This window comes from Clytia hemisphaerica, unplaced genomic scaffold, assembly GCF_902728285.1.
Source record: "Clytia hemisphaerica strain Z4C2 unplaced genomic scaffold, Clytia hemisphaerica genome assembly, whole genome shotgun sequence".
Classification (NCBI taxonomy): Eukaryota; Metazoa; Cnidaria; class Hydrozoa; order Leptothecata; family Clytiidae; genus Clytia; species Clytia hemisphaerica.
In genome coordinates, this window is record NW_027104090.1 from 770,473 (window position 1) to 784,122 (window position 13,650).

General features: G+C 34.4%; 1 protein-coding gene across 2 annotated transcripts in view; it reads left to right on the forward strand.

The window, feature by feature from the left end:
• LOC136812759 (uncharacterized) overlaps positions 1 to 13,650 on the forward strand; it is a 232,255-nt gene that overhangs the window by 127,991 nt on the left and 90,614 nt on the right. For both annotated transcript variants that reach the window (XM_067069283.1, XM_067069284.1), the window contains 3 exons: positions 20 to 608; positions 1,469 to 1,557; positions 6,194 to 6,306. In XM_067069283.1, coding sequence (XP_066925384.1) covers positions 20 to 608; positions 1,469 to 1,557; positions 6,194 to 6,306 — 791 coding nt within the window. The remainder of the gene's footprint in view (positions 1 to 19; positions 609 to 1,468; positions 1,558 to 6,193; positions 6,307 to 13,650) is intronic.

Below are 13,650 nucleotides of genomic sequence, written 5' to 3' on the forward strand. Positions count from 1 at the left end.
TTACTTTTCTTTCTTATAGTTTTCTACGAATACCATGTACCTCGAGGAGACTTTTGTCCGAATGGATTCGCTGAACATAAACATCATTACAAATACAAACTTTTTTGCAAAAAATTATCAACTGTAGATGCTATGTTCAAATGCACCCAGGAAGCTTATAAGAGAGCATACGTAACATTATCACATTCAGAAAAATCTGGCGTTTTCGGAGGGTTAGCTGTTCATACATGGAGACGGGGACATTGGCGTTCAAAATACTATGATGAAAATTATAACGAAGAAAATATACAGAGAGAAGAAGGCACAAGTTCGAATATCAGATACATTTTATGTTTCAAAAACTTATTTCATGAAAGGAATTTTTATTCAAGTTACTGTCACCTGAGAGACTGTCCCTCCAAGGCGGAGAGTATAAAAACTTACAGTGGTACATTCTATAAAAAGCGATGGGTATTATATTATGAAATTCTGAAAATTGAAATGTTCCTTAATGATGGATTGGTTGGCGGGACGCAGCGCTTTTATTCAAGAAAATGGAAGATTCAGGAATGGCTAGATTATTGGCAAGGAGAGGATTCTAGGAGAATATTTCCTGTTACCAATAATCAGTTAGTTCTTTTTTTTCACCTTTTCACGCCTATTTCATAAAAACCAGTAAAATTAGTTTGGGGATACAGCCAATAGGTACTAACCCATAGGGTTCTAACTTTGGTTTTCAGAAAAATTTGTCTTAGAAATCTGGTACTAACTTTTTTTTTAAGAAGGGGCTCCCACCCCTATTTAGAAGCTGGTTAACAAAAAAAAATGCGTTTACACAATGCTGGAAAAATACTTTGTAGAACCTAGCAGTTTAAGAAATAGATAGTATTGAGAGAATAATCCTGTCTAATTTTTAGAAGACCAGTTTGACCGTCGATGTCCGCTAATTAGAGAGGAAAAAGTAGGGTTTTGGTCATTTTTTGGCTAATTAGAGGGTCCACTATTTGAGTATCCTCCTTTTGGAAACCTTTTTTGAGGATATGACTAGGGAATGGCCGGGGATAATAGAACTTTCCGCTAACCAGGGTCGTCCGCTAGAGTGTCCCTTAATTGAAAGTTTTACTAATGAGTAATATAACCCACACCCCAAATGTGGTACCAGGTACTAACTTTTTTTAGATTTAAAAATTGACACCACCATCTGGCTTTTTTGTTGTGATTTTGCAGTGTTTAAAGGTTCTTGAAACTTTCATACGCTTACTCTATAATTGACTTGTTGACTTTCAACGGGCTTGAAATGAACCTTGGATTGTTATTGATTCTTAAAAAACAATAAATCCCGGCAATAAAGATTTTAACATCTTGGCAAACAGGCAAACATGTCTAGATCGTCTATATGTCTATCTATATACATTAACATGCCTATCGAAATATTAGCTTTAAGATTTAATTCTAACTTTTCAACGCTCTTTTTAAAACTTATTTTCAGACTGAACCCGTTCCAATTATTACAGTATCACAACTGCGACAAGGACTCAACTGTGGATCTAAACGTTGAAGAAGAACACAGTCAAAAAGGTAATCTTTTTTCTTCTTTTTATTTAATATGGAAGCGTACATCGCAGGTCTATTGACCCCATTTCCCTTAGCTGTTTACAGTTTGACATTACACAAGTCATAGCTTTCAATAAATGCCCCCAAAGAAAGGTCACGTCATGCACTTATAACGCTCCATTTAAAATAATCAGGAATAATTGATTAATTGATTGATTGATTGATTGATTTACATTCATCTCAGAGGCATTTTAGTGAAACATTTGATAGAAAAAGGTACTATCAGCCAGAAAAAGGTACAAGCTAGGAAAAAAGGTACAACCCCCAACAACCACCCTGAAAAAGGTACAACCACCTAGGAAAAATGGTACAACCACCCACAACGATCCAGAAAAAGGTACAACCACCCAGGAAAAAAAGCGCAACCACCCAGAAAATTAGCCTAAAACTGTCCTAAAATAGGGTTTTTTAGACTTCATGCTTCATTCGTTTTTTCTGATATTTGATAAAAAGATAAAGGTTAACCCTATTAGCCCCAGGGGGGGGGGATAGAATCTACCACGCTGGAGTTCTTTTGTTTATATCTCGGAGAAAAATTTTTCAAACGACTTGAAACTTTTTGACTTTTAATAAAATCTTATTAAGAGTACTTGTACAAAATTTTAGGGTCACAGGTTGTCCAGATCAGGTTTTATGACTTTATTGTGAAACATGACATAAAACCCAGCTAAAATCCTAAAAACTCCAAATTTTAAAGTGCTGATAACTTCTAAACTATTTATTCAATCATTTTCAAATTTTGACACGTGATAGGCATTGATAATACAAATTTAAAATATCTAAAGAACATTTTTGAAAATGATGACGTCATCATTTATGATGTCATCAAATTTTGAAAATTTTACTCATCTTCAGCATAGATTTTAAGAAAAAATCTTCATGGAAATTGCAAAACCGGCAATTATGTTAAAGAACAGTTTTTTACCTTTCAGAATCTTGAAACAGAATTGAAATATCTTTACTGGTTCGACTGTTATAGACATTTTTGTAAACCATATATTTGGGCTTTTTTCCGACATGTGGAAATTTTGTGATGACGTCATCAGTTTTTGAATGACGTCATAATTTTTTTTTTCTTCCTGGAAAATTGTATCATGATGGAGAACATCTGTACCAAATTTCATGGCCATAGCTCTTCTAGATCGAAAATAATCGAGGGTGGTAGATTCTACCCCCCCCCCCTTGGGGATACAAAAGTCGAAAAAGCTTGGGGCTAATAGGGTTAAGGTTCTGTAAAAAGTGGCTCTAGCCGTTTTTTTCTGGAAATTTTTTTTTCGCCATAAATTTTTTTTTTGTTCTCTGGGGGAAATTCCCTTTTGTCGTTTCTAGTCGTTTTTATGAAAATGATGTAAAATGATAATGTTTACAATCTGGTGGAGCCCAATTTTCGAAAAAATAATTTTTTGGGCAAATTTGGGCCAAAAAATGCCTAAAAATGAGTTTTTTTGTAATTTGTGAGAAATTGCAGGCATCCCATTTGTCATAAATTCCTAAATTTTTACAAATTTTCATCAATTTGGTAAAAATATCATAAATTGTCATAAATTTTGAAAATTTGTCATAAATTTCATAAATTTTTTACAAACTTTCCCATCAATCACTCTAGTTTAATTAAGTCATTCTTTAGAAAAGATGAACTTTTTATCGATTTTCAGCCAGCACAATATATTGGTGAGCAATATTCGACAATATATTTTTCAGACCGTAGTGTACAGAGTAAACAACAGATTATCTATTATAAAAAGGAATTTTCTTTCTGTAAACAATCCCCCTATATTGTCGGAATATTGCAAATCGAGCTGACAATATATTGCGGACAACTTTTTAATAAATTGCCGGCATTCAGCAATATACTATAAAATATTTTGCCTGACAAAATATTGTGTAGCGTATGATTATAGAATTTTTACATAAATTTCACAACACTTTAACCCATATCTTTGTATTGTAACTTTTGGTCAACCAACATGATGTTGTATTGTTAATCCTGGAATGCGGCTGAGTAGTGTGGTCATGTTAGAAAAATACAGGCTGTTTGTAGGAAAAGAATAAGATCTAGCTGAAACTTTCTCCAGACCTTCTCTATAGGATGCTTATACCTCAGGAAAAAATCCCCTAAAATCCCATTGGTGGAACATCCCTTTTTTGTGCAATTTCTATTTTCCCCAGGCAAAATCCTAAGGGCGAAATTTTTTTTAAATTTCAAACTCATTCTTAGACATTATCAAGTATACCATTCGAAAGCTCTTGAAAAACTATATAGAAGACTTTTGAACGGTTATAGCCGATTTACTTACCTAATTTGAGATAGTGGTTTTCTCAGAATGGTTACAAATTGAAAAATTTCTCTTCTCTCCTATTCATTTATACCATGACCCCATTATGCGGTCCCTGCTACTTGAAAATTTTGCCCAAAACTACCAGAATAATGGGTGATGTATTGTAAAATGGGGCAGATTTTAGGGAAAATGTCTGCGACATCAAAATTGACAAATGAACCCACTTTCGACGTCTATGATCTTTCATATCTTTCCACTAAATAATTTACAAATCATTTTTGAAGACCTTTCGAAAATCACATTCTAAGGTTTTTGAACCTGTTTGAACTGAAAATAACACGAGGAAAATCTTTCCCAAAAAAAGTTAAAAACCTGTTTAATGATTGTACCTTTTTCTGGTGTTTCTTCACCCATCTTTGTGCCAATTTCAGCCATATTCTATTTTAGAACCCTGAGTAATCCCTGAGTAATCCCATTTTCATTAAAAATCTTAGCTCTTTTCAGTCTTTTCAATAGATATCAAGTTATCATTACTACCACCACCTTCGTATAAATAAAACTTTTTTAACTCAAAGATTCCGGGCGTTACTTTCAACCAGTCACTGCTCTTACAGTTTAATATTTTCACTTAATGATGGAAGTAGACGATGTTATCGTCCGTTACAGTGATAGTAAAGGCGGGAAATTCATTCACCCCTTATTGGATCGGAAATTTAATGGGGAATAAGTTGGGAGGGGTAAAGGTGGGTGTATAGAAACTTTTGAAAATAAATATATTCAAATTGGGGTATTTTGGGTCCGATGACGTCATCAAAACCTAAAAAATACAATATCTCGAGTTGGGAAAGATTAAAGCAATGGTTAAGCCCTCATTGGATCGGAAATCATCGAGAGAATCTTTGGGTAAATAATTAATTCGTTTCGAAGTGAACAATTTATCACCTTTCGATGACGTAATTTAGGGCCCAAATAATAAAATAATAAAATCTATTTGGTCAATGAAGAAATATTTTCAGTCAAGTGAAAAGTTTATTACACTTTCGATGACGTCATTTAGGGCCCAAATGACGTCACCAAACATGAAATATGCGATTTTTCGAGCTATGATTAGTGATAAGTAATATTTCGTTCTTTCGGCTTAGAATTCAATCTTATTACCCTCCCTCACCATTCAAAGGACTTTTGGATGTGTTAAATAACACTCTACTCGGCGGGTCCAACGCCGACTGACGGCCAGTACTATACTGAATGAGTTTATGAAAAATGTGTATAACGCAAGATGGTAGCTAAGGTGTTTAACTTCTCAGATTAAGCCAGGTGGTTTATTTGAGTATTAATGAGAGATTTCGTGCAACTTTAAAACAAAAAATCTTATTGTATTTTGAAAAAGCAGTTGATGATAAGTCGTGGTTTTAATTTTATGTTTAAAATTTCATCTTCATCCATGAATGGCCGCGAAAATTAGCACTACCTTCCGATAAAACCCCCGTCCAAAAAAGGATTTAACGTTCTAATCGAAGAAGCCCCTACAGTGACTTTTTAATAAATAATTTTGATGTTAATTATTCAGAACACCGTGTTACATAAATTTTCAAACTTTAGAAGGTGTGGCACTTTCTACGAAAAAGTTAGTAAAAATATAGTTTTGAATAGTCAATGCACAAGGAAAAAACGGAGGTCTTCTGTGTGAGAAGTGGATATAAGTTGTTTTCCCGTAAGTTCGGATATACCCATGATTGTTTTGAAATTAAAGTATTTATTATTTGGTCTATTAAGGCGTGTCATGTCAAAATCATTTCCATTCTTATACACTGATGATATATTGACGCTCTCAATTTGACGTTTTACTGCTCAATAAGTTCCCGTTTTCGATTAAATTGAAATCGCTTTCAAACTTCCTGACGAAACTGTCATAATTAAGGTTTATTTATCACTAAGCTCGTTTTTATGGTGAAGATTAAAAAAGGTATTTACGAGATATCTTCACACTACTCGATATACTCCCGCGGTTGATAAAAAACTAATTTGAATCCCCCTTAAAGATAAAGTTAGAGAGCATCAACAATACCATCTTTGTAATCCTAAGGCAAGGGGATGCACGGTTTTTTTCTGGTAAAACCCATTGCCTCTAAATGATGCATGCACCGAATAAATCAATTCATTGAATACACAATTGCAATTTTTTCCACGAACCCAATAGCTGGTTGATTGCAAGTGACGTAAAATCAGTCAATACGTCACTTGCGACAAATCAGATATTGGGTCTGTGGTATGGTGCGTTTCATAAATAGAACAACTTTAAATTTTCTTCCTTCCAAAAGGTGGTTGTTCCACTTTTCTATCCATGCATGGACAGGAGAAACCAGGCTTTGGACACATTGCTACTCTGATATTTACCAACCGAGATTTCATCATATACAATAAACCACGTCAAGTAAGTCAACTACTTTCTAATTTTCTTTTATCATATGCTCTAGTAATATGTAATATTATAATTTCATTAACAGTAGTTAACAGTCCAATTTGAATGTTTCGAAACCTAAACACTACAAATTAGTTTTCTTCTTATGTTATTGTTCTGTTTAAAGGCATACCGAATAAGTGAGATGGGGGAACCCGGGAACCTAAGTGGGAACCTAAGTGGGAACCTAGAAAAGTAGGATGGGGTCGAACCTAAGTGAGATCCTAGAAAAGTAGGATGGGGGAACCTAAGTGGGAACCTAAATCACACCAGAAAAGTGGGATGGGGGAACCTATGTGGGAACCTAAATGAATACCGGAAAAGTGGGATGGGGGAACCTAAGTGGGAACTTAAATGAGTGGGATTGGGGAACCTAAGTGTTTAAATATTTTCTCGGATCATGTTGACATTACAAGGCCCATGGGCGCCCGGGGGAGGGGGCAGTCAGGCAAATTGACCGACGGGTATGTGCGGCGGTTAAGGGTATGTTTTTCAAAATATCAGAAATGCAATGTAAGGGTGGACTTTTGATAAATGCACTGTAAGGTGGAAATTTCAGCAAATCTGGGAAAAATTGCAAAGTTTTGCTCGAAAATGTTGATTTTTTTTGCTCTAAAAGAGTTTAAGGCCCCCTGTAAGGGTATGAATTTCACCGATTTTTTTCTGCACTGTAAGGGTGCGATTCTAAAAGCCAATTTTTTCGCCGCACATACCGTCAGTTGGTAAACCCACTACCCCCCCCTGGGATGGGCGCCAAGCGTATCAGTCACTCTCTCTATGAAAAATAAAAGGTATAGTATAGTAACTCCAAAAATGTTCATTCTGTATGCAATGAAAGAAAGACTTTCACAATAGATAACCAGTTTTCTTCGTACATTAAGGTCCGCAAAAACTATATTATTTCGCTAGTGTGTTTACCCTTTAACAAAGGGTTCTATTATACAATATAAATTAACAAAAGGACGATAACACTCGTGGAAGAAAAAACTGAAGAAAAACTTTTGATCCTATTCGTTTTCTCGAAAAACGCACACCCCTTCGGACGCCAAATAAGTATTGAAAACACTCATCGCCAATAAGTACCACCCCGCCCATCTGCCAATTCAAGAGACATTTATGGATTTTTCTGTTGACTTTTTTGAGAATTTATTTGTGTGGTTTACCCCTCACACCGTTTTAATTGTTTAGTAAAACCACGTTTTTAAAAGAAAGTGTCGGTCCCTTCGGCCATCCTTGTGTATGCTCAAGATTTAAAAGCGTTAAGGCATAGCCCATGCTCTATGATCCCGGGGGCAGGGAGCACTCGATCCAAAAACGACCGTTCGTGCGGCCCAAAATCGTGAAATCGGACCCTTCAGTGCAGAGAAAATTTAGCCGAATTTGAGAAAAATTCGACACTTACGCAGTGCATTTTCTTGAAAATTTTGACCATTTTTGGACTAAATTTGCCGTGATGATCACAGTTCGTAATACTCACTGTGAAAGCTAATCGCAGTTATATGCAAGTGGAAACAAAGGTAACCATAGCAGCTAGTCCAGAAAGCTGGACTAAGCAAAGTAGATATATTGGAATTCCCGTAGTGGAATCAAGTAGCACAGTTTTGTTCTCGTGAATTTCTCTCAAGAGAATGATCCTTTTTGAACAATAAAGGAACTTGCAAGATGTGTATTTGTATTGTAATTTTTAAAAATGTAAAAGCTTTCACTGCTCCCATTAGCTTTAATGCAAATTGTCTTCTGGTCAAATGGAAATGAACGTTCCCCATCATGTTTTTGAAAGTTGTTAAAGATAACATTTAACACTGTTTGTTATTGCTGACAGTCTGCCTGAATGGAATTCTCCAGTTTGCTTTCACAGGTTGTATTTCACAGAAAGTTCAACCGAGACACTCACAATAGGCTAAATATGGTCAGATTTTCCAAATTTTACACCCTTAGAGTGCACTTATTCTCATTTTTGCTCATTTCCACCCTTACATTGCACTTTGGGAAGCTTGGAAAAAAGGGCCGCACGTACGGTAGGTCATTTACCCCCCCCCCCCCCCGTGGATCTATGTTAATGTGTATTGGAGCGTGGCTGGCCGTGCTATATGTTCTATTTTACAATCAAACATTTTTAATTAATGAGGTGTATTCACACGCTGTACTGTTTGGTTGGTACAGAAAGAAAACGAGCTAGAATCTGTAGAATGCTAAGCAACCCAAGCCCTGACCCGAAAACTGGAGCTACTTATAAAAAACAATGTGTATTGCATCAGAGTGAACAAAAAAGAAATCGTAAATAAGGTTTTACTAGATTCTGTATTTAAGCAAATTAGATCTGTGCAAAAGATAGAATAGGCTCTAAGTTATCCATCGAGCTATGAACGAACTTTCAAAGCATAGACCTTTCATCTTGAATGGCTGGGTAAAATACCTAAAAAATAAGACAAAGTGACCATAGAACAGTGGTAGAGCATCCGGCTACGGTTCACAAGGTTGTGGGTTCAACCCCCAGCCGGGTCATACCAAAGATTCCCAAAATGGTACTTGATGCCTCCCTGCTTGATGCTCAGCAATTAAGAGAAGGATCAAGGGTAAGTGGAGAAATCCAGGGAGAAAGAGTGGCGCCCTCACCTACCTTCGGGTAGATAGCTATCGAAAGAGGAGCCTTCGGGTCGCCTCCGACTGCGGTTGCAGACTTACTTACTTACTTACCTAAAAAATGGTACTCCTGGAAAATATATGTTCTTTAGAAATATTTTGCTCCTGCAAAAATTTAACAGCTATTCTTTAAGATTGTTAAAATATTCCTAGAAAATGAGACCTTTTAAGAAAATTAGGAAGCTTCCTGGAAAAAAATCTGGTATCTGGTTGTGTTTTCACAATTAAATTTTTAAATTTTTTGAACAGACTGTCCGCTGGAAAATTGTTTGTGTTTTTCCTTAAAATGTGCTCCTGGATTTTAAGAACAGATTTCTTTAGGTGATCCCTGGATTTTACCTGTGGGTGTTTTGAGGAAAGTCTCTCCTAGATTTATCCATAAAATTTACTCCTGAAAAAAAAGAGCAGATATTTCAAAAAAAATTGCCGGCGGCTGCTCTTGAATAGGCAAGCTGTTTTGAAGTGGCTACTTTCCTAGGAAAGTTGTTATTTTGCCCATAAATCAAGATATCAGCAGCATTATTGGAAAGGTCTATGTTCCCAAGAAGTTATGTTCACCATATATATTGCCATATATATTTGATGAGATCAACGTCCCCATGATCTCGGGACAGAATGATCTTAACGACCAGACTATCTCAATCGTACAGGATCGACTATCGGACCATTCGTTGGATTGATGATTGAAATTCGATTCTTGTATGCAACCAACTCTCAATTGAAGATTACCCCATTTTTCGGATTCGATTGTATTTGATAATTTGAAAATTTTTGAAAAATGACCCTCAGGATTGGCTAAATACGGCCTCAAATTTTGAATTTTGGACAATAGAAAGCAGTTTTTTGGTCGTAATATAGCAAGATTTCAAGGTCTTTTCAGAGTGGAAAAGGAAAATAATGGGTTTCCTAGTAGTTTAAAATTTTTTCATACTCAGGTCTAGAGCTCCTAAGCCAAGTTGCTTTTAGGCCATTTTAAGGCCTGAGCTCTTTGGCGCTGCAGTCTCTATATAAACCGTGTAGCTAAAAGGTTATGATAGAAGAAGAAAAGATCTCACAATTTCTTTAAAATCCATTCACTTTTTGAATTAATCGTATGACTTTGAGGGCGATTTGGGAAAATTGCCCGAGGTTCATTTTCCCAAAATTGCCAGAGAAGGTCATACTATTCCGGATTAATCGTATGAAATACTGACATGAAATAAATTTTTGAAAAAAAAACAAATAAATCGAAAATAGTTTTATTAACTCAAAGTGTTTTTTTAATTATGAACAGTTTCAAAAATTCAGTACTGGATGTGTGACATTTTTGAAGGCTCACACAAAACTGTCTCATAGAAACAGAGCACATTGTGCATAATGTCTATATTTTTGATATGGTTAAGCCAGATATATCCCCTAAATAATGCATTATTTTTTACCTAAATTGACTTATTATATCTCAAGTTATACCCCGAAGTAAAGTGTGACAAAAAATGACTTACTTTAAGGATGACATATTTCAGTCTTTTTACCCATACAGTAAGTCATTTATTGGCATAATCAACACCGAAAGTTGTTCATATTTAACTACTGGATGATAAATAGGAGGTATGAAAACATGGATTTATGTTTAAATTATTTTAAACAGTTGATTGTGACAGAGAGTGACATACTTTGAACATAAAAGGGTAATTCATTTAGTAAGTCATTTATTGTTACAAAGAATGACTTCATAAATATATTTTTGAAAAGCTGATAAAATTTCCTATTACCTGTCAAAATTTCAAGGCTTGTAATTAATTTGAGTAGATTTTATTAACTTTAAAGATTTTTTTCCATTTTTTATGTTCTAAAAAATGTCACACAATTTTTGAAACTGTTCTCATTGAAATCTTTAACCAAAAAATATTTCCAGAAAACAGTGAAAAATATAGAGAATCGATTATGCCATTTGTAATTATTTTTAAAAAAGTATTATTTTCAACTCAATGAAGAGAGAGAGTGATGAACCATCCCATCAGGGGAACTAAAAATATTAGAATATTCTGTGTGGTAAGAAACCAGACTGTATGGAGTAAAGCCTTAGGGTTGGTTTTGCCTAACTTTCTAACGTTCCAAAGGATTTCTTCTTCTTTGTTAGTTAAAGCACGGCTTGCTAGTCCATTTTCTCTGAGTGTTCTTGCTTTTCCTTTGAGAATCTTGTTACATTTAGTGAACTCAATATCAGTAATAATTGATTTTGGATACTAGTTCTTATCTTTCAAATATCCATATAAGGCTGGCCTGCATGACACGAAGGCTGTCAGGTTCATATTCTTTACCATCCTTTTTCGTCAGTTCAGCGTAAAATTTAGACAGAACATCGTCCAATTCGTTTGCAGTATAATTCTCCAGGTCTGATTTCTTGTTTCTTTCTTTGGCCCATGATTGATAAGCATTTAACCAAGTCGATGTCGATCGTCTTGTTTTCTTGCTCTCAGATTTCTAAATCAATTTCTGCAGCTCTTCTTCACTAAACAGTTTGAATCTGCCCTTCGCCATTTTATTTTGATCTTTTTTGGTTAGGTAGTCACAACAAAAAACAATTTTTTTTCGGTTTGTGTAAACCGCAGGTTACAGGTCACAGGTTACAGGTCACAGTCAGTGATGACAAGTTGACTCTAATCAATGTCATTGCAGAGGAAAATGTTTGGAAAACACAAAGAATTACCAAAAACATAATTCTCAAGCAATTTCATCCATATAAAACCATTTCAAATATCAAAATTTAACCATGTGCTTTTATCGATCTTTCGCAGTTTGCGCCGTGTATAACGCAGACCAGAAAATATTTGAAACCATATTATACGTGTAACAGGTATATTACATATTGTAATATTTGTAATGTTATATGATGGTTACGTATAATAAAACATATTGCTCTAAAACTACCTTCTCAGAGAACTCACGAGCTTCTGATTGGTGTAATTTTATATTCAGCCATATTGTTATCATGACATTCGGTATGCTAAATATTTTTGGTGTTTTTCTCTTGTAAGACATGATATTTTGTGATTCTGTCAATATTTTTGTCAAAAGTTGTCATTAGGTCATTAAAATAACAATTGAATGATTAATTAGTTCCATCCTTCTAAAACCATTCTCTTAGCAAGGAGGTGGAGGGAGAGGAGGCCGTTCAATTGTTCTAGCTTAGTTATGGCGCACTCCCCCGTTGCATAAATTTGACACAAAAATAAGTATTTTTCCGGGAAAATGAAAGTGATTTCTTTCAAATAATGCTTGTAAAAAAAGGAAACCTATATTCACTTATACTAATTTAGTCATCTTATACTCCAAATAATGCATATAAAGAAGGAAACCTCTATTCACTTTTCCTAATTTAGTCATCTTATACTCCAAATAATGGTTATAAAATGGAAAACCTATATTCACTTTTCCTAATTTAGTCATAGTATACTCTTAATAATGCTTATAAAAACAAAAACCTATATTCACTTTTACTAATTAGTCATCTTATACTCCAAATAATGCTCATAAAATAGAAAACCTTTATTCACTTTTCCTAATTTTAGTCATCTTATACTCCAAATAATGCTTATAAAAAAGAAAACCTTTATTCACTTTTCCTAATTTAGTCATCTTGTACTCCAAATAATGCATTTAAAAACGAAAACCTATATTAACTTTTCCTAATTTACTCATCTTATACTCCAAACAAGAGCCGCAAAGATGCGGATAAATATTTCCTTTACAAAATGTTAAAATGATACTTGATTTCCTCAAAAGATTTCAAAGTGCTTTAAATCTCAGATAACATCAAGCAACACAAGTCCCTAAGAATTTCAAAATTCCATTTATGTTATTGCCAGTATTTACAGGATTATTCATAAGATGATTGTAGGTTCAAAGCTACGGATCACGGAATATATCCAAGCTGAACCCGACTGAGAACAACAATGCAGTAATCAAATTGGCTGGAACTTTAATTTTCGTTAGGCGGACTTTAAATGGATTTTAGTATTATACTAGCGGTCACCCGGCGTCGCACCGCCAAGTAGACTGCTGTTGAACACATCAAAAGACCTGATTATATAATTATTATTTAAGCGCTGATTTCCAGAAATATTATATAGCCAAAAAGAGATGAAATATTTTGCATTATACTTTCATATATAAAATATTTTAAAAAATGTAAAAATTTGAAGTAACTTTTGGAGTTTTTTGAAATAATGTACGTGTTAAAAAGTAAAAATATTTCAAAACAGGGAAACAATTTCATATTTTCCGACAGAATGCAAAAAAAAAAAAATTATATACTGGGAAACATTTCATAATCTGAAAGAATATCGATAGGAAAAAATTCCCCTAACAGAAGCCATTTTATGATTTCCAAAAGCATGCTGCAAGAGCAAAAAATGTCACATACTTGGAAACAATCAAAATTTTCAAAAAAATGTCAGAAAGTAAAATAAATTGTCATGCCAGGAAATCACTTGAGTTTTCTTCATTTTATAAATGCATGTGAAAGAAAATGTCAAGTTCACGACAAAAGTTTTCCACGTTTTGAATGCACGTGTAAGAAAATCTCCAAATTTATCACAAAAGTTTCCACGTTTTCCACGATCTAGACACTCGCGTGTATTCCACTACAGATTTTTTTCATATTTCGATTTAAAAGCCTACGCAGTGTAAAAG